The sequence below is a fragment of the Harpia harpyja genome, chromosome 6 (genome assembly GCF_026419915.1).
Source record: "Harpia harpyja isolate bHarHar1 chromosome 6, bHarHar1 primary haplotype, whole genome shotgun sequence".
NCBI lineage: Eukaryota > Metazoa > Chordata > Aves > Accipitriformes > Accipitridae > Harpia > Harpia harpyja.
Genome location: NC_068945.1, coordinates 8,614,404 through 8,639,855, shown reverse-complemented (window position 1 = coordinate 8,639,855; position 25,452 = coordinate 8,614,404). Strand labels below are relative to the sequence as shown.

Genomic DNA, 25,452 nt, shown 5'->3' with positions numbered 1-25,452 from the left:
ATACGTATGTTTTTCTGCATCCCAGCTGCAAGTCACTTGAGTGTGTTTACAGTCCTCCTCACCATTCTTCCATTGTTTTCCCACAGTGGTACTTGGTTATAACAGGTGCACTTGTAGAAGAGGCACTGGAAAACCTTGAATCTACTTTCACAGACCCTTGCAGTATAGACAAGAGTCAACAAGCACAGTATGGTTGCAGACAAGATCAAGGGGACATGAACTAAGGAAAATATTGCAGTTACAGGGTGTCTTGCAGGACTCAAGGTTGCAGGAGAAGACATAGAATGCAACTTCCCTCAGAGGTGCTCAGGATCTGAGAAGCTGAAAGCCAGAAGCCAGAAGATAAAACTTCATCAGCTTTTCTGCAAAATTATACCACACAAGAAATTAGTTGCACCTCCTATTTAAGAGGTGGAAACACAGTGAACCCCATGTTGGGAGCACCGAAAATGCCTGATTTTAGAAGCCACCAACCACCTGAAGCAGGTTGGAGAATGTATGAGAGGGTTCCAAACATCAAGAACAGCAAGTGTGCTCATGTTCAGAAATGAACTTGTTGGATCTAGTTATCTTTTACTCAGGGTTGATGGCAGTTTCTCCATCAACCTGAATCCCCTGGGGAATCCTGCTTTCCAGTTTTCTTGAATTCAGAATGATCTGAAGGGAAAGACTTCTCTGCACCAGTCAAATAAAGGCAAGCAGTCTAGAAGGAAATACTAACAAAGTGAAAGGCAGAAAACACAGAGGAAGTGCTACCAGCTGTGACAATAGAGGAAGAGAGAATTAATCCTGCAGGAAATTGTTCCCAGTATGCCTGGTGCTTTGCACTCTCACGGACTGAACACCAGCTCCACAGTCCTGAGCCCCAGCAGTACGTATGAGAGTGCAGCTAACAGAGGCAGCCGGCACGCTTAGCAGTTTGTGCAGCAGTTTCCAAGCTTTGTTTTCAGCAGCAAAGTACAAGCAATCCAGGAGGTTTCTGGAGTGCCTTGATGATAACTTCCTGACACATGTTATGGAGGACCTGATGAGGAGACGTGCTCTGCTGGATCTCACACTTACAAATGAGGAAGAGCTGGTTTCGGATGTAAAGGTTGGGGGCAGGCTTGGCTGCAGTGACTATGAGATGTTGGAGTTCAGGATCTCATGAGGGGGCAGCAGGGCAAAACCCAGGATCACAGCCAGAGAATTCAGGAGAGCGGACACTGGCCGATTTGAGGAGAAGACTCCCATGGGAAGACTCCCACTTACCTGATTTGCTTCTGTATCGATCACCACCATGTGGGAGCCCAACCCTGTGCTGGTGTCCTTGCTTTCATTCCAGGACATCTGTTCAGCCAACATGTAGCAGCAGCATTTCTGAAAGCATCTCCAGCCCATCGTGCAGCACATCCAGCCTTGCACTGGGTAGTGATAGCAGGCCACAGAGTGAATGCTACCAAGAAGACAGAGGCAATATGGCCTGTGTTCTGGAGAGTCACCAAAGGCATGAGGACAATGCTGGATCGTTCTCTGCAGGTTGTTACCTGGGCAGCTGGCCATACCACTAACCATGAGTCCAAATAAGCTACAGGAAAAAGCCAATCTCATTGCAAAGCCAGCGTCTTTGACAGGCTGCAGTAATTGAGAGAATTGCCTTTCGTATGCCTTGAAAAGGTAAATGGAGCCTCTTCTGGAGCATCTTTCATATGAGGAGAGGATGAGAGAGTTAGAACTGTTCCGCCTTGAGAAGGTTGATGCTCACCAACTGCCTGACTGTCTCTTCCACTCAATATTCCCACTCAGCAGAGTGAAGATGCAGGCTCCAACATTCACATCCATTCCAGAAATCCTGTGTTCTTGTCAGGTCACTGCTGGTCTCTCAGTTTTACTCAGGATGAGGTTTCCTCCATCAGACAGTTGATGCTGCAGTTTCAGAAATTTGAAGACAATGTCTCTTATTCATGTGGAAAATTGAGCCAGCTCTGGTGTACTTCTGCCTTCCAGTGGATTACAATACATGCTTCATCGTTCACATCAGCTAGTTCCCCGGGCTCCAGAACTGGAGACATGTTGCCCTCCAGCATGGCCTTGTCAAGCATTGAGGGGAAAGGTCAGGTCTAGGACCTGGGGGTCCAGGGCTCAGAGGGACATGGAGGTGGACTCTTCCAGATGCTGATTCATCCAGAAACCCCTGGATGAATCACCCTGCCCTCCTCCTCCACTAATCTCACTGGCATCAGTCCTACATGGAAACCTGCCTTCTTCCTACAGCCAAGAGAAGAGGGCCATGTTCGGACCTGGCAGGCAGTGCTGCTCACCGCAGCTCACCCTGGGTGAGGGAACTGCTGGTCCGTTCTGTCATTCAAGGGCTGCATACCAGCTAGCTTTACCACTGCAGGCTTAACCTTCCCTCTGTTGGTTCGGCTCTTCTCTGGAGGAGGGAAGAAAGGAAATCTGCTCCTTATTCTTGCATGCTAAGAATTATCACAGAGTGAGGGCTAAAGGGGAGTCCTGCATGGCAAAAGCCAGAAACCAGTGGGAACATCGCTAAAGACCCCAGTCAAGGAGGTCCCCTCCAGGCAGACCCGAGGCCAGGACCCCAGGATGGGTTTGGGAGGAGCTGTGCCACTACAGAGGATGCTTTCTAGCTTGCAGACTAAGAGGTCCTCACTTGCAGGGCCAGGAGGAGGTACTGTCACACATCACCCTTCTTGAAATGACAGCGCGTAAGGCCAGGCAGGACCTGGGTCTGTGAGAGCTCATCTTCTGTATGTTTCAGGAAGAAAGCCTCACCCCAGGACTCCTGTGAAGGAAGGAGAAAAGCCATTCTGTGAAGTGACAGGATGCAGTTGGATCACCAAGGTGGACCACCACTGGGTTTCTTTTGCTCCCTACCTAGTTTTTCAGAGTCTGTTCAAAAGGAGGCAAAGCATGGGCTGTTTCATCCCACTAAAGCAAAAACAGAAGCCCTGTGAGGGGGCAAAGACAATAACCAGTCAAAGAGTAGGAATAGCCACGAAAACTTGAGAAGGGACAAGCCAAGAGGCCAAGAAACATGCTGGGAGGACAAGTGATCTGGAAACCAGAAAAATGAACTAAAAGCAGAGAAGGTAAAATCCTTGGAAGGCAGACAGACAATTACACCATGGAGGAGGAATCCAACATGGTAATAAACCCTGGGAGAAGTGACTAAAATGCTCCTTTGCAGGAGTGATCTTGGCCCTCATAAAACTACCTAAATGGAGGAGGAAATTCCTTGTCCAGCAGCGGCTCTCCAGGGGACGCATCTTAACTCTGGGGCTAGAGGTACAACATAGAGGGGGAAGAGGTAAATTGTGCTGTTCTGCTCACAGCTAGAGCATTGGGCTCAGCTAGAGCCCGAGGGGAATGGGAGGAGGCAAAGTAAGAGAAACAGTGAAAAGAAGCCTCTTAAGTAGGACCTGTGAGGAAAGATGAGGCTTGACACTGGGAAAAAGCAGTTGGAAGAGGCAAGAAGCATCTTAGCCACAAAAAGGCTGTGAAGAGCACAGTGGTCGTGTTCCCACCAGAGCACTCTGGAGGACATCAACTCAAGTGACAGCAGAGAGGGATTTTGTTCTACGTAAGATACACCTCTGCATTGTGAAGCTGGAGGGGACCGGAACACCAGGAAGGGGAAGGGAGGCTATTTCCAGCACTGCACTTCTCCAGTTCCCTGATACCACCACAAGTCTCTGCTGACCACCGCTTTCTGACAGCTGTCTGTGACACTGCTTCGTGTTGGCTCGTGTTATTGATGGTAGCCTGTGGAATTAAGTCAAGTCCCTGCAAGTGTCAATACTACACCCGTGGACATAACCCTGTCAACCAGTGGGGGCAGCTAGTTTCCAGAAAAGGACTGCAGACTCTTCCCACCTGTCAGATTACGTGGCTGAACGACATCAGACGGTTATGAACCCCAGGAACCCCATCACTGAAAATGGAGCAGGGGCCCAGGTGTCCAAGCCAACTCCCAGGCAAACCAGGGTTTCTGAGAGGCACCTACTAGGAAGACCAGAAGTCTTGACCAGCTACTGGAGAGACCTTTTCTCTTTGTGTCTGTCATGAGACCAAGTACAGGGAAGACCAGGGGATGCAGGGGCCAGCTATGGATAGACTGAATGACTAAGCCTTACTGCTGAACAGGTCCATATTGTGTATGTGTAAACATTAATTTTTTTCTGCTAGCAGGCTTTTACCCTGCTAGCAGCCAGGGAGGGGAACAAGATCAAGCTGCTCATGCTGTTTGTGTCAGTGCTTTCTGTCTGTGTTGACCTGTGTGGTTGCTTATATGTATACATCCTTTTTCTTCCATGGTTATCTATATATGTACATATTGTACGTACACGCTCAGTCTCACTACCATCTGGAGCTGGGGATATGGAGCTGCAGCAGCCTTGCCTCTGCTGGGCTGTGGGATTCAGCAGCTCCTGCCACCACCCATTGCCATTCACAGAACTACTCCCATTGATTGGCTTAGGAAGCCAAATCTCCTGGTCACCTTGTCTCCAGTACAAATTCTCCCCTCTCTTTGGGATACAGAGAGAGGATTCACTTTCATAGGTAGGACAGAGTCACACAGCCAGGAGGTGCACACCAATGCCCTGTGGGAAGCTGGCACTGTTTGGTCGGGAAAGCTTAGGCCGATGATGTTTCCTGAGACAAAGAGAAGTGGGGGCACAGGGGTCAGGAAGTTGGAATGGGTGGAGAAAAAGCGGGATCCATGGTGGCATATGGTCTGCAGAAGGACATGAAGGCAATTCAATATGCAATACTTCTGGAAGGGACCTCATGTGCAGCAGCAGCCCTGCCCCTTCCCCAGCATGGTCTGGCCTGGGCAGGTATGCCCTTACAGCGACCACTGAGGTGTTGGCCTCCCAGGAAGGCTGCTGCATCAGGTGAGTCTGGGATCAGCTCTGAGTTGGGAAGAGGACTTCTGCCTCGAGGTGACACTGAAGGACCCAGTCATTTTGCCCCTGGGGCCAGCTCCTCATACTTGGTCAAGCATGGCCGTACCTTGGTCAGACTCCTCGCACAAGCTCCTGTTACTCTCTGGGGCAAAACTTTCAGCCATGGAAACAAATACTCATAATACCCCTAGAACTGGTTTCCTGTGCCCAGTCCCCTGCAGAACTTTGGCTGTGTACAATGGAACTGTGTAGCCAGGTTGTCTCTGAGCCATTTACTCTCACTGGGTGGATGCAACTTCTACTGCAGTAGTTGCATAAGGCTGTATCCTGGCACAGCAACATCTTTTTATCCTGGTCCTGCCCAAACAAAACCCCTACATACTGTGGGAGGAGATAAAGGCCCCTGTAGTGCATACAGGGAAGTGGCTGGGGAAGGCAATGTGGATTCTTCCTCCCATGGGATCGAGTCCAAAGGAGGGCCATGAAGATGATCAGAGGACTGGAACACCTCTCCTATGAAGACAGGCTGAGAGAGTTGGGGTTGTTCAGCCTGGAGAAGAGAAGGCTCTGGGGGGACCTTATAGCAGCCTGCCAGTACCTAAAGGGGGCCTACAAGAAAGCTGGAGAGGAGCTTTTTACAAGGACATGTAGTGATAGGACAAGGGGTAATGGCTTTAAACTGAAAGAGGATAGATTTAGGTTAGATATTAGGAAGAAATTCTTTACTGTGAGGGTGGTGAGGCCCTGGAACAGGTTGTCCAGAAATGTTGTGGATGCCCCATCCCTGGAAGCATTCAAGGCCAGGTTGGATGGGGCTTTGAGCAACCTGGTCTAGTGGAAGGTGTCCCTGCCCATGGCAGGGGGGGGTGGTCTAGATGATCCTTAAGGTCTCTTCCAACCCAAACCATTCTACGATTCTGTGATCCTATGATTCTACAAAACACAGCTTAGAGAGGGAAAGACAGAGAGTGCTACACACACAGCACAGAGCCTTCTTCATTGGTCTAATATTGTATTTTCTCTTGTATAAGAATTCAGCTTTTGTTCAGCAAAACCAGTGCAGCTAGAGGACATTCTCTGTGTGACTCAACAAAAAGCAGACACCTCTGCTCAAGTAGACAAAGAAAATTGCAGCTCTGAACATCTGTCTTCCATTCTTGTGTCTTCTTCCTGGAGAACTCAACCTCTTTTCAGCCAATGGCTGCTGGACCCACTCAGAGAGAAGAGAACAAAAGACCCCAGGACCTGCTTTGATGACCCTGAGCCTTCATGTGTTCCCTGAGCCATTATGTGGACTAGGGATGCTGGACTTGGGGTACTATCACTTCTACTGACATCATCCCACTCAGCACAGCGAAGATGCAGGCTCCAGGGTCCCCCACCCCTCCCAGCACAGCCCTGCACTGTTCCCAGATCACTGCTCATCTCTCAGTTTTACTCAGGATGAGGGTATCATCTCCATCACATAGTTACTGCTGCAGCTTCACAAATTCGATAATGATTCTCACATTTGACATCATTCCAGTTGTTTTGTGGTTGCGTATTCTTATGGATTACAACACACTTCTGATCATCCGTATTACTTGGTTCGTTTGTCCGCCAGAACCTGAGATAGAGACAGACATGTTACTCCCCAGTGTACCCTGTAGAGCACTGCTGGAAAAGGCCACAGAGGGATGCAAGGCTTGGAGGGGAGAGAGAAAAATTCCAGATGCTGATTCACGGACAGAAGCAGTACCCTTCCTCCCACTCTGATATCCCACTGGCACCAATCTTATGTGGAAACCTGCCTTCTTCCTACAGCCAACACAACAGGGCCCTGCTCAGTCCTGGTGGGGGGAGCTGCTCACCATTGCTCACCCCATGCACTTCACACCCAGCAGAGGCATGTGTCTGCCTCCAGGGCAAGTTTGTCCTCCAGAAGAAGACACAGCAAGGACAGCCCTGGTGATCTCTCCCTGTGCCCCATCTCTTCCACAGCATCACAGCACTGGCCATGCCCATGCATATATGTGCACATAGGCATGGTGGGGGCACTAAGGAGGTCAGGCAAGGCTGGTCATCTCTGAAGGGTTCTTCCTGCTGGCAAGATGCAGCTTCTTCTGTGCCTACAGCATTGATGGCCACGTCACAGGTAGTTAATTTATAACCAATAACCAGCATGGATAAGGCCATGTGAACCTGGTCTCCTGCACAGCCCTCTCCTGCTCCATCATTGACCTCTCACCTTGGGTTGTGTCTCACCTACCTTTCATGCACCAACAGACACCCTCACATCTCCCCTACTTTCATGCACTACCAGGAGCCACACCAAACACTCTCCCTCTGGGGATACTCACGCTGCCGTCGCAACAAATGGAGTATCGTCCACCCAGTGCCACTGGCCCACCTCCTGTGCACTCAGACCGATGTAGTAATTCTCTCCTCTATAAGGCAGTTGAACCTCCTTAGAGAGGAAAGCCTGGAAGTCAGGGAGAGCACAATGTCCATGAGGTGCAGGACTGAGCAGAGCAGGCGGCAGGAGACCCCATGGGCTGGGGCTGGTGCCAGAGGGGAGCCAGCGCTGAAGGGATCCAGAAAGGACATTCCCCCTCCCCTGCAGGACACGGAGGGGCTCTCAGTCCCTGCCAGGGCCTGGCACCTTGTCTCTGGCTGCTGTGCCCCTCTCTCAGCCCTGCACATACCTGCTCTGCTTCACTGTTGATCACCACCAGGTGGGAGCCCATCCCAGTGCAGTTCTGCTCACTCTCAACACCGTGCATTGTATCATTTGAGAAAAAATAGCAGCTTTTTTGAAAGCGTTTCCAGCCCTTCGGACAGCATGTCCAGCCTTGCTCTGTGCAGGGAGAGACCACAGAGATGAATGCTAATAACAAGAGAGATGGTGATTGCAAGGATCCCTGCTGTCCAGGGAAGATGCTCATGTTCTCCTTAGATCACATTTCCTGACAGAAAGTGCTTGAAAAAACAAGGATAGTACAGATATTTCTTCCCGTTGCTTTGGGGTATGACCAGTAAGCTTTGTGTACACAGATCCATGGTAATCCATGTAACATGATCTCAGGTCTTGACAAAGTTATTTTGGTGATCTGGTTTGACTTCTCCTTGTACAGTCTCCTTTAGGCCTTTAGCTCTAGGGAACGGGGATATTGCTTCTTTCCCTGACTAGAGCTGTACTTTTATTATTGCTCCATTGTTAACCTTCCCTGTGCTGCTGTATGCTGTCCCTTCTGTTTTGTCAGCGTTCACAGCCACCCTGCCCTCCAGGACATCATTAACATGGCCCTCTCCTCCCCCTAAGCTGTTAGCAAGAAACCCTTTTTCTCCCCACCTCTCTCCTCTGGAGCCTGCCTCTCCGGAGTCTGCTCCCGCTGCCAGTTGCTGACAAAGCAGACCTCAGCATTCATTGTCCCCAACCCAAAGACCTCCTGCACCCCTGCCAGCACCACTGACCTTTGCCTTGAGGCAACGCCGAGATGCACCGCCACTCCATGAAATTCTGCTGTAGGGCTGTGGGCTGGTCACCGCTATGGGAGAAGGGAGCGACTGGAAAGGGAGAGGAAAAGCAGCAGGATTACCCCTTCCTCCTGGCTCCTCACACAACATCTCTGGGCTTCACTCCTGTTTCCCCAGTTGCCCACCAAACACTGTCCCAGTATCACCTCTCCTCGGGCTGTCTCCTTCCATTTCACAAGTGGTAACTGCCATCCGCTCAGTGAAGGGAACAGGCATTTCTGCTCCCAGCGTCCCACAGCTGCCCGCAAGGACCCCCCCACCCACTGACTGACAAGATCTAGCCAGGATGACCTGGCCAACAGTGCTAGAGAAGCCTGCGTCCCACCTGGGCAGTGTCTGGTGGCCACAGCCAGCCTGTGGTTTGTCAACAGAGTCTGTCCCAGCACCAAGCAGTTGACACCAGACCCCTTCGGGTGCTGTGAAGTTGAAGGTGGGGGAGGGGTTAGCGGATCCCTGGTCCACGGCTCTGAGAAAACTGGCCCAAACAAGTGGTATGGCTGCCTTCCCAGCCAGAAGGAGACAATCTTCCGTGTCAGAGAGCAGAAGGACCATTGGATGGACATCACACTGAGGACACACCAGACAGGATGGGGTTGATTCCACCCAACCACAGGCATTTACCATGTGGATACCTACAGCCAAGCTGCCTGTCTAAATCTCTTTACAATCAACGGCACAGTTTGGCTCTTCCTAAGCTACAAATCAACAGTAGTTTGGATGAGTAACACATCAGATGGGCCTATTTCATCAGCAACAAAGACAGTCCAGGTGAAGGTAATCACATACAGCTAGAGCTGCTGAAACCAGGGTGGGAGGTAAACTCCTAGGACTTACTAGCCAGTTTATGGGGAATAATACAGTGTTAGTGACAGGTATCAGCAGGCTATATCTATAACCCAAAGGACTCATCACTAGCTCAAACACTCAGGGATATTGATTGGAAGCCAATCAGGGTGTGCTAAGTAATACAGATTTCTAATTTTATCAACCCTTTTCATTTAGAAATATTGTTACTAGTGGGGAGGGCAGAGTAATCATAGTGGCCTCTATGCCTGATTAGTGAATTCCTGTTATGGAAGAAGGCTCAGAGGAGATGGGCAAGGGCAATGCGTGACTGACCACAGCTGTTGCAAAGAAAGGTGACCTTATCTCAACACAAATGGGACCAGATGATGGACTTTGTTCTAGTTCAGCTGAGTAAAGCAACCAATTGTATCAGCTGAGTGAATTGACTAGCTGTGTTCATCCCTCTAAAGGTCAAAAAGAGGGCAATGTCTTCCTCAGTTAGCAAGACCAGCACGGGGTGAGTACGTAAGTAGCTTAGCACAAAATAGTGAAAAAAACTGAATGACTAACAAAAACATTTCTGAAGAAAGCAATGAGCCTGAGCTGGTTTTAACCTACATATTCCTTCTTGGTCACAGGGGACACCCAGTGTCTTGATGTTGAGCATATTGCAGAGACTGGTAATGAGAATCGCATTTGTATTGTGACTCAACTATGCATTGCAATTGCTACCTCTGCTAAGTGCAGTTTGTACTTATGTTTTCATTTAAATACATTACTGTATCACTCTGCTAAATCAAAATCCTATATAATATCAATTAACTTGGATAAATAAATTTGCCATTAAAGATTAAACCTTGCATGTGTGGAATATCTAAAAATACTGACCAGACAGTATCAGACTCTAATAGCCCACCCCAAACCTCCCCAACTATTTAACAGAGTACTGTGAAAAGTTACACATTTGGGAACAAAGCAATACAAACTTCTGGGACTCGGGAACTAATGACAGCAAAAGGAAGGACAGTAATTTATCCTGACAACATGCCTCTTCCAGAATCCATCATCTTTATTGACAATTTGTGCAAACATGCCATGAATTATCTTTAGCAGAGAATGAGAATGAAACAGTGATTGCAATCTCCACAAACTGCATGTGCAAGAATAACTTTTTAGGAATTATTCTAGTATACTGCAATTAACACTAAAAAGGTGTGAGAGCTTGCACCAGTTAATCCTGGAGATGCCAGAACTGTGAAAAGTCATTTTTTCCATTAGGACACTGAGTGTGTCCAAGCAACTTAGCTCAAGTGCAGATCTAGCTGTCTGTATAGACACTTGTGCTCCCATCTCCAGGTATTTTCCCCCTCTGTTGAATGTAATTAAGTTCTTTTTGTGTGGTATGAAGGTAGAAAATTGTTCCACAGTTCTGAAGAGGCTGTGCAAGATGGGGATGTGCAATCTGGGAACATGGAAAAGGCCTCAGGGTAAATAGTGGAAGATTTGTGGGATGTATGCAGACATATACAAAGTCAGGGCGGAAAAGCCCGAGACCTTACAGAAAGCCTAAATGATCCTGAAATTCTGAAGATAGCCATGCTTCAAGTAGGGCATCAGACTAGAGACGTCCTGAAGCCCCTTCCTACCTAACTCTTTCCATCATTCTAAGAAAGAGGAAGGGTATAACAGAACCACCTGGCATAATGCTGTGGTAGTCCTAGCTCCCACATACCAGTTGGCCAAAACATCTGGTTTGGCTGGCCTGCAAGAGAGAAGTTTGTGTCATGCCACAACTGTACCCTTAAATCCCCAGTGTTTAAGTGATCAGGAAAGATTTTGCTCCTAAACATACCTTTCAAATATTCAACATTTGGGTTTTCTGAGCCCAAATGTTGGTCCTAGCATCCTTTCCCATAACAAAACTGTTCCTGAGTAAAAGCTCCCTCCTGGTTGCAAGATATTGCCCTCTGCACTCTGATTTCTCTGCTTTTCTCCGAGCACTTCCCCCAGACCTCTCTCCTGTAACCAGGCTGCACATACTCACCAAGGAGAGCAGTAACAAGGGCAATGCACACCAAGAGGAGCAGCAGTGAGATCAGCCACGGGAGCCATAGAGGGTATTTCTGGGGTTGGTGCTCACGCTTCTTCTTCTCAGGAGGTACTAAAAGTGAAGGAACACACCAAACATAACACCAGTCAACTATGCTTCAGTCAGTCCACATACCAAGGATGTAGAACTCAAGGGAGAGCTGCTCCAAAAAAATGCAATTTCAGCTCTGATGTGGCAGTTCCGCAGTTCGGGAGAGGGGCAGATTGGGACAGAGCAGGGGACCTCTGTGGTTTCTGGAGAAGGTCAGGTTCAGCCACAGGGTTCACAGCCCCAGCCCAGCTGGAGAGCCAGCAATGCTAATTGCTGGTATTTGGGGGTGAGGCCTTCACATGGCCTCAAAATCTGCAGTGAAACCATGTCTTTCTAGACTAAGCCCAAAGCTGCCAAAAGCAACGTTGCTCTACCCGTGATACTTGAGACATTCTTATGAAGATTTCATGTTAACTTCTCCCCAGAAAACTTTTTATGCCTGCTTCAGTTCCTTCTTAGCTTTTTGGACTTTCTGTGGAGAAGGTTGGTATAAGCTGAATGAGGATAGGAGACAAAAAAACGTGCAAAGCTATGATGGCACAGAATCATTGGAAGATTAAAAAAAAATAATTCCCTTCCATCTCTGCTTTCCAAGCCAGGGTTCAGAGATTTGCTGTAGTAAAACTAGGTTGTGCTAGGCTGGATGCCTGGGGAGAACAGAGGGTTGTGTCCAGCAGCCTGAGTAAAGTATCCTACTCAGCTTCAGACTTGCCAGGGACTGACTTTTTTCTACGGGGATACTGCCAGTACTGAGGAGGTTTGGGACCAGGCAGGAGAATGGGTCACAGGGAAGGAGAAGCAAACACTTGTTAGGAGACTGTTCTAGGTTGTAGCAGGTACACAAGCCAGGGCAAACAGGAGGGTAGAGAGACAGCAGCACTCACTGCAGGACAGGAGTAAAGAAGTTTCAGGAGAGACTGATATTAATGATAAGCTTTAGAGAGACCCCATTCATTGTTCAGCATGAACCTCCCAAGTCTGCCAGCAGCCACGTGTGCCTGCCAGCCCTGTCTAGTAAGCAAGATTTCCAGAAAACTGCTGTCTGGGGAAGCCCTCTGACTACTTCCCAAAGGCTTGGGTGAGGCTGTTACAGCAGGGCAAAAAGCGTCATCTTTCATTATCAGAAGAGAGAACATTCATAGACAGACAAGACCCAGATTTTCCTGGCCAAATCGTGTTTTTCTAGCCAGAGCTTTTGTTTGTAGTGAAAACAAGTACCCAGATCATGATCTGGAGTCCAGCCACCTACTTCAGACAACAGATCTGACCAGTCCACATGATTTTTTCATGTGCTCCATGTCCACAGATTGACTGTTCAACCTGTGCCCAGTCAGACCTGTGTATGCCACACTCACACCCATGTGGCACAGAGAGGACTACCAGTATGCATGCACCTCACCAACACAACTAAAGTGCAGTAGATCTTGTGCATATTCAGTGGGTTAATCTCCCTGCAAAATGCTTCCTACAGGTAGTCTGCATGCTTGCAACGTGTCCAGCATGATCACAACACAACTGACTTGATGAGCATATGCTGGTTATTCAGCACGTAAATTCAACATCTCCTAGGCACATGCAACAAGTGCGGTGCAGCACAGATGCCTATGTTTCCACCTGGGAAATCCTGGCTGGAAATGCAGGAACCTAACTGCATTGTGGTGTGAAACCCACCCCAGTAGTCTCTGCCATCTCCTGCCACAGGTTATATGTTGTTTGATTAGCTGCTGTCTTGTCCTCTCTATCTTCCAATGACTGCCAACTTTGGTATCTCTAGAGCCAAACTGGAAGAGGCTACAAAATGGGAAAACCCAGGTGTGCTTGGCCACTACCAACATGGAGTCTGCACGGCCAGAGTAACCACTCAGAAGGACAACAGAGCAGCAAGACTCCCTCAACCTTTCAATAATTTTCAGTCATAACTCTCATCCTATGAGCATACCATGAGGCTATGAGAGACATTAGCACTGTGTGCAATGGTTCTACTGAACACTTCTCTGAATTCAAAGTCTAAGCTACAACCAGTGTGTGATCACTTGGACAGGCGCACCCAAAGGCAGACCCTGAGCACACACCCAAACCTATAGCATGAGCCTGGCATCAGCAGCTCAAGCAAATGTGGCTGGATCAGGTGTCTGTGGAATAGGTCAGTGGGAACACAATGGGGAACTTCCACCGCCCCCACCTCACCATGATGGAAATGCTAGCTGTAACCAGAACCGGCTAATCTTGGTGCATCAAAAACAGTGAGCTTTCAAGTCATCCGGGAGTATGTACATTCTTTATTTCCACGGCTCATGCCTCAGAGCAAGCAAGGAATAACCTGGAGCTGATGCCTGCTCTATTTGGGATTGTAAAACTGAGGTAAAGCTGTAAATAGGCAAGTTAATATCCTTAGCAGCAATAATAATTCATTTATTTATTCATTCATTCATTTACGCACACATACTTTCACCCCTCTGGAACCTGCTGTTGTGTAGGGTCCCTGTATCTAAGGGTGGAAGCAATGAGCCATACACGGAACATCTCTATGTGTTCCTACTTGTGGCATAATGACTACAGAATACCTACTGATCAGAACACGCCTTAAATTTGCACAAAGCCTAGTAAAGGCACCATTTTACAACCGTGATTTTTAATAGCAATAAAAATTTGTTTGGTGTGTTAATTATTTTTCAGCAGTGGTAGACATCAGTCACAGAATTGGATCTTCCTCCAGATCTTAGATAATTCTTTCTCTGTGTGTTTTAGGGTGTTTTGTTTAAGCCCATTCTTCCTTTTAACTTTTGGGTCTCTCTTCTCCAAGGACCATTTCTCAATCAACCAAAGACAAAGGGGCTGTAAGTTTCTGCAGCCGGTGCCACCTCTCACAAAGCTGCAGAGGGCAACTGACTGCTCTGCTGTAAGGAGGAATGTTGGTTCTCTACTCTTGCTCTCTCCATAAGCAGGTATCTGTAGCCTCACTCTCTCAGAGGCAAGAGCAGTAGCAGCCAGGGCTTGGGCTTATTTGCTGCCATTTGCTGCCCTGGGAGCCCCTCCACCTTTGTGACAGATCAGATTGTTTGTAATAAACCATAGTGTCTATTGTTGTTATTCTGTATCTGTCCAAAAATGACTGTCTCATCCAAGACTACATAACATGTAAGGAGGCAGCTACTACCTGCATTGTACCAGGGCTAAGCACTATTACTGTACAGCACCCGTCCTGGACCCTCTACCATTCGCCACTGATGGTGTTGCAACCAAAGGACTAAGGGAGCTCAAATACGTTTCTCACTGAATGCTCACTTGAAACCTACAGTTTGTGCTCCCAGTAGTCATCCTTGTTCATGTTGAAAGTCCAACCGCCTAAAGATTCCCACCTATCCTCTTGTAGATGTTCCTTGACCCTCTTACTTCAAAACTCTTCCAGTCTCCTGCTTATGTAGTGGTAGACAACTCCTTTTTCTCACCAATTTGTCAAGACCAGGTAGGAACCAGAGTCACAGAAGGAAAAGTCTCTCTTCCCTGTTCTTCAGCCCCTCTCCCTCCAGGTCCCCTTCCCCTGAATAACCCATCCATTCCTTACCTTTGACCACTGCAGCCGGTGATGCATTCTTGAACTTCACCTCAGCATAGGTGATTTCTGATGCCATTTAATCACAGGGTGATCACTGGCCCTTGTCCTTAGTTTTGCCACGTAAAAGGTGGGGCTTTGAAGTCCCTGGTTCCAGAGGGAGACAACAATAAGTTACCGAGCCTTTCCCATCTGCTCATTCACCCTCTGTCTGTCACAGAAGGCTGTGCTGAACGCTGGAAACACTGGTGAAAAACTGAGGGTTCCTGGGAGCTCAGAAATGCTCTGAACAGATCTTCAGGTTCTTAGCCCAGGAAATCAGCCCCAGCACTATGGAAACTTCTGAGAAAAGAAAAATGAGAACCTAACAACTGAAAAGGAAGTTGCACTCCTCCTTCCCCACATCAGACTCTCAGCTGATATGTTTTCTTTTTAAGGTTTCTTATTTGGGTTTTTTTTCACACTTTTTTTTTAACTCGCTCTCCTTCCCTTATCTTCATGCCTTTCTTTGTCTGTTAGTAATTCTACCATTGCTCTTAGGTTTGCAGCTATCATGGGTCTTATCCCAGTTTAACCTGCAGCACAGCCCAATACAAAATGCATTCTGCCCTCATTTGTCTCTTGTGGTTAAGCTGCATTTGCTACATCAAATATTGCATGCTATGTCTCATCCTGGGAAGTCAGCCCCAGCTGGTAGCTAGCACTAGAATAACTCTCAAGCGAGGAACTGTTCCTGTAGAAGTTAGACTGGGGAGTTGCAGCCTTAGGCAAAGGAATAGAAATAATCAGAATTTTGATATATCCAAGGAGAAACAGAGAAGGATGAGGCCAGGGTCAGGGAGGAGAACAAGCAAAGTGGAATAAAAAAACAATTGTGTTGATGGTTTGAGAGGTTATTGGGAAGAGCACATACAGAGACCTTTCTATCACAATCTGATTTACAGCCTGTGGAAGTTCAGAGCAGTGCTTGCTTCAGGGAGTGAGGCTCCATTTCTGAGGCTGAAAAGGGCTGGGTTATATTTTTTGCTCCAACACTGCCATTTATCTCCCTTTTCTGCTTTCTGGTAAGGGCCTCTGATATTACCTTGTGGAAAATGTCAGACTACTCTTTAGTCTGATTTCAAGCTGGGGCAGATGTTGAAAGGAGACAGTTAAGGGAAATGGCTGCTGACATACATGCTGGATCAGACAGACTTCTGAGAAGAAATGCCAACGAGTCAGGGTACCCTGGAGAAAAAGGGTGCATCCACAACTTCTCTGGGCAACCTATTCCAGTGTCTCACCACCCTCATCATAAAGAATTTCCTCCTTGTGTCTAATCTAGATCTAACTTCTTTCAGTTAAAAACCTGTGCCCCTTGTCCTGTCACTACAGGTGCTGGTAAAACATCTCTCTCCATCTTTCTTATAAGCCCCCTCTAAGCATTGAAAAGCCACAATAAGGTCTCCAAAACAACCAGAAGAATGAAGGAGAAGCTTTGCTTGGTTAGTTTGGCTAGCTGGAATTTCCTCAAGGCAGACCAGAATGAGACACTTGCAGGACATCCAGGGAGCTAGTACGGAGGGTACACAGAGCAGATAGGACAGTGCAAGGAAGAACATGTCAGACAACAGAGGTGAAAAATGTGGCAGAAGGGCAAGTGAGGGATGTAGTGGACATCTGAACACAGATTATGGAGAACTACCCCTAAACACAGTGGGGCATATGTAGCTGGATTTCTTTACCAAGGAGCCTCCTCACGTCTCATGTGCACTGAGCTGGCTTCACTTCTCCTTTTTGTATTGTGTGCAAAGAGGGTGACTTTTATACAAGAAGAAGAGCAGCTGCAGGACAGAAGCCTGGTCCCTTGAGAAGATGCATGCTGCCTGCTTTTCTTTCCAACATCCTTCCAGCACTTTCCTTTGTCTTCAGGCTTGGCCCTCTCAGTAGAATTAAGCCTCCCTAAGTGTTTGCTGAAACCTAGTTATGCCCTCAAATTTCATGCTGAGATTTCAGTCAGAGTAATCCTCTGTGTGCTTCCCCCCTGTCCTTGGCCAACCAAGCCAGAACATACTCATGGTCTCATGGGGAAAAGGCTTACTTCCTGGCAGGGTTTCAAACTTTCCACTGTGAAGAAATGGGAAATACAATCAGCAGACAGAGAAGGAAGTCACAGTGTAGCTTCATGAGCTTTTTGCCACAAACACCTCTCCAAACACAGCTGAGGCATTTCAAATACAAATTCAGGATCTAGCTGCTGATTTTATTAGAATACACTAGATTGCGCTCAAACATCAGAAGACAGCTCAATTCTTCCTTCTCAGCCATCAGAGTTGTTGCTTGCTGTCAAAATTCAACCCTGAATCATACTTCCATAGGATACAATGCTGGGCTGTTGTGCAACAACTGTGAGGTGATATTCCTGAGGGTAAAATTTGTGCTTTGAATTTCATATGCACTGACAGCATGTAAATGGGTGGGAGATGGGGAGAACTGAACCCAGCAGTTAGTTGTGGGGCTGAAAATAGAAAAAAAAGATGACCTTGCTTAAAAAAAACCCAGACTTGCACTATGTTTCTTTGCATTCCCGCTGCTGTTTTTCAGTTCCTCCCTTCCCCCTCAAACTGTGTGCTGCCCACCCCATGCAGTACACCCTCATCGTCCCACAATACCTGTGTTTCCCCACAGACATCTTTCATCTCAACCCCACTCAGCACTGCCAAGTACCTCCCATGCTCCTAACCCCCACGTACCTCGCAAGCCCCAGCTCCTTTCTAGGACTCGTGTGTTTGCTCAGCACAACAGTCCTGCTCTCCCTCCTTACTCATGCTCTGGCTGCTGCCTTTAGGTGGTTGCTCTGCAAGCTGTGTGGGCACAGGCAGAGGGAAGGCAGTTTGCTGCATTCTGGAAAGCAAAGCAGAGAGCAAGAAAGGCAGAAAGACAGAAATGGGGGAGAGGGGGGATTTCTCTAGCCAAATTGTATTCTCTCCATTGACTATCATTCATGTGGTTTTGTTCAGTTTCTTGAATGGAGCACTGATAGCACAAGATCTTATTCAAGCACAGCCCACACCCAGTCCTTTCATAAAACTCTTTGCTCTGATCTTACCGGGACCCTAGCTGCCCGCTGATAGCACAGTCCTGCCATCACCTGCTCTTATGGCACCTCTAGCTGGCACAGTCCTCCAGGTCACTCAAATAAAGACAGTCTAAACCCAGTCCTGGCTTTTTGTCCCTGCACCTGGGTGAGAAGAGCATCAGAAGTGAATGCATGCCACCCTCTTGGTCTTCCCTCTCCAAACCATCTTGCTCCTCCCCTAGGGATTAAGGCCATGGAGGTAATAAAGGGAGAGCAGAGCCCTTGCAACCAAGGGAAGAGCATAAAAAGGCACTGAAGCACAGAGAATGACGCCCCAAGGCCCAACATTGAGCAGTTCATAAGGGATGGCAGATACCTAATCAAAGGGATTCAGGCAGTGAGAGCTCCTAGAGAGCTCCTGAGGGATTTGGCTGGTTAGAGGGGATCTAGCAATAAGTAATCCCACTGTGTACCCTGCTTGCAAGGAACTGGTTAGGGCAGGGAGGGACAGGATGCTGCAGCTCTCACTGCAGGAGCTGAGCTCCCCCAGCTCCGGTGGACAGTGTGGGAGCACTGCAGCCTGCTGGGACCTGAGAGAAAGGCACCCTGCGCCCTTCTTCTGCGTGGCTGACCACACTGGCCAGAGCTGCAGGGAGATGGGAGCTCTTCTGGGAGGCTGATGACAGAAAGTGAACCAGGGTGCCATGCAGATACACTAGGAGACCTAGGAAGAAATGTGTTATATGGAGTTGTGAAAGCTCAGAGAAAAGGACATTGGAGCATCCAGGGGTGAAGAGGAAACAGGGAAGGACTGAACCGAGAGTGAGAAAGGGAGGCAAGAGCAGAGAGTGGGACGGATAAAACAGAAGGTAGCACTGCAAAGCCACGCTAATTTGTCAGGTAGCAGCACTGCACCACAGGCAGGCCTGAGTCAGCAGCAACACTTTGTGTCCTGAGCAAAACCACCTGGAGTGACACTCTAGCACTTCGACAGAGACCAGCAGCTCCCCAAAATGCTACAGTTACAGTACCAGACAGAACGTGGTGGAAGGAAAGAAAAGTAGGAGAGATGAGGGAGAAAAGTTCCTCCCCCAAAGGGTTTGTACATTCCTCCCCTGCCCACATCTCTGCCAAGTTTTAGCAAGAGCTGAGGGTTTCAAGCAGAACAAACCATGTCCAAAAGCAGAGCTGGGGGAGCTCAAACTCAGCTTTGCAAAGGGAAAGCTGTGTGCTCACCTGTGATGATAGGCTCCCAAAATCCCTCAGGTACAAGGGAAGGAGTAAGAGAAGGAAGAATGGCATCCAGGGAAGCTTCAAACAGGCAAGAAGCCCCCACCTGCCTCTTTACATATACCTTTAACCCGGGATTGTTTCTTCAGAAGAAAAAAGATAAGTTTCATTTATTTCCCCTAATTAACAAATTATCCAACCAAAGCCAAGAGAGGACACATTCAGATGCATTATCTCACAGCTTTGTTTTATGCCATTACTGGGAACATTGCACCCTCACTCCCTTCCTCTTTTGGATCTGAGCCGCAAGTCTCAAGGCCAGAAATTGTTGGAGATCAGATCCGGATGCTGCAGTTGCTTGTCAGAGCTGCACATCTGACTCCAAACCTGGGCCAGATCCAAGTCCTGGTCAGACCCAGTGGCCTGTTTCAGAGGCAGGGCTGTGAAGTTTAGCTTCTTAGAGCGGGCACATGGGATTTGCATGAACAAGCTGTGGCCACGTAACGCCTCCCCACAGAAGCAATCCTTCACGCTTCATTGTCAGTTCTGTCCAAGGATGGCACAGATCTCATCGGCCTTGAATTCAGTTTGGCTACATCTCTGCCCAGTGAGGTGAATGCACCTCATCTCCCTCTTTTGAAGGGGGAGTGGAAAGAAAAGCACAAAAATGGAAAACAGCCACGGTCACCAAGCAGGCATGGGGGCTATCAGGTAAGGTCACCCAGACCCGTGCTGTAACCTCAGGGCCACTCCTATCTGATCTCAACCCGTTTCCCTCCACATCCTCACGTCCTCTCCACGGGGATGCACACGAGGGGAACGCAGCACAGCGCAGCCTCCCCCGAGGGCGGTTTTGGGGAGGGCTGCACTGGTTGGGCTGTCCCACCAGATGGCACTGGAACAGCAGCACAAACCTCCCGGGCCCTGCAGAGCTGGCCTCAGCGCGGCCATGGCGTGGCCGCCTCACGCTGCTCCCCTCCTCAAGGGCAGGTTTATCAGGAAGATTGCAAATGGCCCGCCCTGACCCTCAGCCTGCCAAGAAGGCCCTGCGCGCCATTTGCAGCCTCTGCGCCCATCGCTCGCTGCGCTCTCGCCGGCCAGCAGCGGGGCGAGGGACGGCGCCTGCCTCCAGAGCGGCACGGCTGTCCTCCGCGTCCAGTCAGGATGGGACAAGGCAAAAGCCAACTGGAAACAACCGCAGAAAGCTGAAGCAAACCCAGGGAGTAGAGTCAGCTCCGCCGGACACTCCCTGGCACCTCGTCACTGAAATACGCTGGGGAAGTTTTAACGCCGAGCAGCGAAGGCTCTAGCTTTGGGGCTCAACCGCAGGCAGGAGCCTTCTCACGACTCGGACGTCAACACGATCGGATGGGGAAGGGCACTTTTTGTTTTTGAAGGGCACAGTCTCCAGGTGCCCGCGTCACCCACTTTTACCTACGCGCTAGGACACCGAAGTCAGCGTCAGCACAGTAAAGCGAAGGGCGGGCAAGCGGCACTCCCGGGTGCCAGCCTCCAGCACGGAGCCGGCACTGGCTCTGAGGGCGAAGGGCCGCTGCGGCTGACTCCCTGCAGGCCCCGGCGCTGCGGCTGGGACTGACGCAGAGGGCAAAGTGCTCCTTGCTGACTCACGCCGGCCTGCAGCACCGCGGCCGCATCTCTTAGACTCTGCCTCCAGTTCGCAGTTATTTGCGTATTTAGCATTTTAAGACTGGGCAGGGCACAGCACGCCACGCTGGTCCTTGCACAGCCCCTGCCCCTCCTGAGCTGAAGGATCACCGTCAGACCTCAGTGTTCCCCACTACCTACCAACCCGCCATGTCAGATGTCTCACCCGACGCTGCTGGCCCACAGCGGCACCCGTCTCACCACAGCCTAGCACAAAAGTTGTGCTAGGAAACAGTTCAGGCTGGCAGTACCTCATTCAAACCTTGCTCAAAGCGGGGCTACTTCTGAAGCTAGACCAGGCTACCCAGGGCAGGTTGTCTGCTTACAGTAACCCTATTTCTGTCTGGAATACGTTGCTTAAGGACTTTTCCTGTTCTTCTACCCCAAAAGTATGCAGTGGTCATTTCCAAGTATGTTTCTACACATACCCATGGTATTGACTTCAGCTTTAGGTATTAGCAACAGCAGCCCCTAACTCTGGCCCAAACATGCAACCTATGCTGCCGTATCTATAGCCCCTGAGCACATATTCTCCAAAGAAAACGCTCTCCTACCCCTCTCCTCTTGGCACTGCTGCTCACCGGAATCCAGTTCTTTGTCCCTGCCAGCTAACCAAGGCAATGGTTTGCATAGCACTACTAATGTAGCATCGCCACACATCTTTGAACAGTTTGCTTAATGCCATAATCAGTGCTTATGGACGAGTGCTTAGACTTCACTTCAGAAAAGTCTTGGAGGAGTTCAGTTCCTATGGGCCAAACTTTAAAGACAACAGATGTACACACACGTACACACATGGGCAGACTGCAGGAAGAGATATGTGCCTGCCCTGGGACATCTTGATTCCAAGCCCTACACTATGCTGTCCACGCAGGGGGACACTGAAGCACAGAGGGCATTAGGATAGCAGAACATGGCTACATTTGGAAGCACCAGTTCCATTGCTGCCAAACTGTCAAGAGAGATGAAGAAAATAGAACTCTTTAAACGGTTCTTCTGTAAACTTGACCAGGGGTCAGTTTTAAGTCATTTGGGAAAGCTTTTGAGTGACAAGTTATGATACTGGTGGACATGAAGGCAAAGCTGCTGTTGGACTGAGGGAAGCATTCAATAAAAGCCAATACAAACTCTGCTGTCACCCAAAGCTGTTCTAGTCTGTTTTAAACCAGACCCACCAAAGTTCTTGTTCTGGCATCTTATGGTTGCCTACCTCCTTCTCCTTTGTGCCTCCTGTGTGCTAAAGTCAAGACACCCTTTCCTTTCCCTTCTGTCTCAGATGCTCCTGGGGACACCTCCAGATGCTGCAGTTCTGCTTTGCGGCTTGTTCCATACCCAGGTCCAGCCCTTGCCCACATCCCTCCCAGGCCCAGCTCTCCCCTGCCCAGTGGAGGTCACTGCAGGTAGCCAACCCAGCAGTCAGCATGCTCTTGCTGACAGATGCCAGCTGCGATTTCTTTTCAGGGAGCACTTCACCACTGCTAGCCAGGTCCCAGGTGATGTTTGCCTGCATCCTTCCCTCCCAACTGCTGGGGGCCCAGCTGGACCCTGGAGATGGTGGCTGAGCCCAGGGATTGCCAGAAGCCCTGCAACAAGGTGATTCAGCAGCAGATGACAGCGCATGGTCATGGGTGAGATGGAACTTGCAAGCCCTGGTCGCAGGTGTCACCAACCCAGCCAGGCTTGCAGACCAGGCTAGGAGGGCAGGGGAGTGCCACACCTCTTTACATCCCTAAAACACAAGACTCAACACAAAGGCTGCAAGTTACAGGCAGCTCCCTCCTTCAGGGAATGTCTCTTCAGACTGCTTCAAGGATTAAAAAGCTGGTCTCCTAAGCAAGCCAGCAGCCTCTGCCCCAACATGCAGGAGCTGCCATCCTACAATGCCTGGGAAAGCAGGCCATTGCAAGTTACCTGGCTGGCCTGCCACAAACACAAGCAATGCAAGAAATTCACCACAGGCTCCCAGCAGTGACAGCTGGCAAAACAGGGCTCAGGTCAGGAGCCACTACATGCACCAGCTGCTGCTGACTGATCTTCCCATGCTCAGAGGCAGCTTCAAGGAATGTCTGTAAGAGCCCCAACTCTGGATGAGGACACACAGCTATAGCTAATGGCAGCCAGTAAAATTAAGCTATCAAACTAGAAGGGCACTACATCCTGCAATGTGCTTTTCCTGACTATTAGCATGGACAAAGCTATTAACTTGGAAAAGAGACCTAAAATGGTCTCTAGACTGAGAATCTATTGTTCACATAATGTAATGAGCACTCAATGGATTGCCTAGACCTTGAGGCATTACAACATGCGTTAACTACAGAGCACTGGGGCCTATGTTTTATATGCATTAACAGCCCAGTTGTGCTCCCTCCTAGAGCTTCGTAGGTTTATGCTGATTTAACAGGATGAGTTCAGGTTCAGATCCTGTTCTCTCATTACCAAAGCCCAGGAACACTTTGCGGTTTTTGGTTTCTTGTTTGGTTTTTGTTTAATTTCCTTCAATGGACATCTCTTCCTCTCCATTTCTTCAGGCGTCCACACACAGCACCAAGGCTTTGTTAAAGCTAGCAAGTTTGTGCCTGCAATCCATATTGTGTGGCTGTAGTAAGAATAGTTACTGCATGGCTGCAAGACAGGAGTTTTAAGTCACAGAACATAGAACAGAATTAATGGGGAAGTGGGGGGAAATGCTCACATCCCACCTCAACTACAGCTCTTGCAAAAAAAAATTACAACCAATAACCAGACAAAACTGGGATCTTCCCATTGACACTTGTTTCGTGACTCTACGTGCCACAGTCTGTCTCCCATTTGGCATGAACTCTTCTCCCCCTTTGACCATTGTCCCTCTCAAACTGAGGGCAGCTCTTCCCAGCTGCCTAAGGAAACCAGTTGATCTATTATGTGGAATGTAATAAATGTTCAGGAGATACTGCTCAGTTTGATCTGCTGATCCACATTAAAGGCCTGGCCTTAATCCTTTACCTAGAGAACACTATTATCTGCAGCATCAGAGACTGTAGGTCTCAAGCAGCCTGCATACTGGCTTCTGCTACATTCGAAGAAACCACTGGCAACAGAAAGTGCAGGAAGAGGTGGGAGGATTCAGCCAGTCCAGTCACAGACCAAGTCATTTCACCAGTAACTTACCATCACAGTCAACTTCTCCCACTGAGGATGGAAAGATTGTTCCCAATGGTCACCAAGGAGAAGGGGGGGAGGATTTACACAAGACACATCAAGCTGTTGCGTTCTAGCAAGCCCCACCGTGAGGAAAGACATGGGGACCAGGAAGATCTCCAGAGAGGACTAAGCTCTCCCTCATGAACTGTTTCCTAGTCCTCTGTGCACACACAGGAGTATATCCCAGCACCACCCTTCAGTACACCTCACCTGAAAATCCTCCTACTCTGGAGAAATAACCCTCTTAGGCTATTCAACTGCTTTTGCTGCAAGTATGTACTGGAAAGTCAGAGAAGCTTCACCATGGCTGATGGACAGGACCCTTCACCTTCTGCCTGGCCAGGACCTATGCAACATATCCTATTCACCAAAACAGGGTAACAGCTTTGCTCCTAGATCTGAAGAAATCTAGAGATTTATTTTTTTTGGCCACCACAGATGGTAGAATATTTGATGACGACACCAGCGCTTACTGGTGTCATTCCAACAGCTGACTTAAAAGGTTAAGACTTCTCATCTTTACCCAAGCCACAAGACTTCTGTTGTACTTAACCATATGTAGAGCTTTGCTGTCTGGCAGAGGAACACCAAGCAAGTGTGGCTGTGCAAGAAAAGATGGCTGTGAGCAGGCTTGATAGGAGGGCCCTGAGCATATTCTCCATCTTCTGGGGGATTGGCTGCCTGGACTCAGGTCCAGCTTAAATAATACAGGCATCTGGCTTTGAGAAACCTCAGCAAAGTTTGCCTGCGAGCTTATCTCAGCTAAAGGTTCTCACCCTTGAGCCCTGCCTGAGCTAGTGCAGCCTTGCCCATGCCTGGCCATGTACCCTGCTGACCTAAATCCTCAGCCTGACCTGCTCTGATCTTCTTGCTAAGGTATTGTGGGACCGTTCCTTTGTCGGCGAGGCCACTGCCCCGCCTGCCTTGCTGTGACTCAGCTTCCAGCTTGCTCTCCCTTTCAGAGCAGCCTGCCCTTGCTGCTCCCTGACAAAGGGCCCACTCAGCTCACCTCGCACATCTCTGCAGTCAGCAGAGACTGCTTCCCATTAACAAGCATGGCAAGAATCAACTCTGAAAACATCTGTAGGGTGTAGAAGCCTCTAATGTCTGAAATGCTAAATGGCAGGGCAACTAAGTTTTCTCACTTGCTATTTTTATCTACATTCTTATCAAGCATCACACACACACCCCTACAGTCAGGCCCATTTCCATGTTCCATATTGTTGGGGTTTTGGGGTTTTTTTTTTTACCCCATTTGTAACAGCCATAGGTCATTTATGTGTCCTTCTTCCATGCTCCTACTTCTTCACCCAGACAGAGCCTGAACCTGTTCACTCCTAAAGTTGCTCTTGTCCAGTCTACAGGCCATAATGCACTTGCAGAACGGTAAGTAGGCTACTAGGATCTTGCTGGA

General features: G+C 48.8%; 1 protein-coding gene across 7 annotated transcripts in view; it reads right to left on the bottom strand.

The window, feature by feature from the left end:
- Positions 1–25,379, bottom strand: part of LOC128143154 (C-type lectin domain family 4 member A-like) — a 33,849-nt gene extending 8,470 nt beyond the window's left edge. For 3 of the 7 annotated variants that reach the window (XR_008235654.1, XM_052790103.1, XM_052790108.1), the window contains exons 1-6: positions 14,918–25,379; positions 11,257–11,373; positions 8,752–8,993; positions 8,364–8,456; positions 7,595–7,746; positions 7,250–7,371 (exon numbers count right to left, since the gene is read on the bottom strand). Coding sequence is in view for 6 of the 7 variants with exons in the window: in XM_052790103.1 (XP_052646063.1) it covers positions 7,250–7,371; positions 7,595–7,746; positions 8,364–8,456; positions 8,752–8,993; positions 11,257–11,324 (677 nt within the window). In the remaining variant the exon portion in view is untranslated. Of the gene's footprint in view, positions 1–5,902; positions 6,517–7,249; positions 7,372–7,594; positions 7,747–8,363; positions 8,457–8,751; positions 10,975–11,256; positions 11,374–14,917 lie in introns of those variants that run through there. The other 4 variants (XM_052790107.1, XM_052790109.1, XM_052790106.1 and 1 more) reach the window with 4 other exon arrangements.
- Between the last annotated feature and the right edge of the window lie 73 nt (positions 25,380–25,452).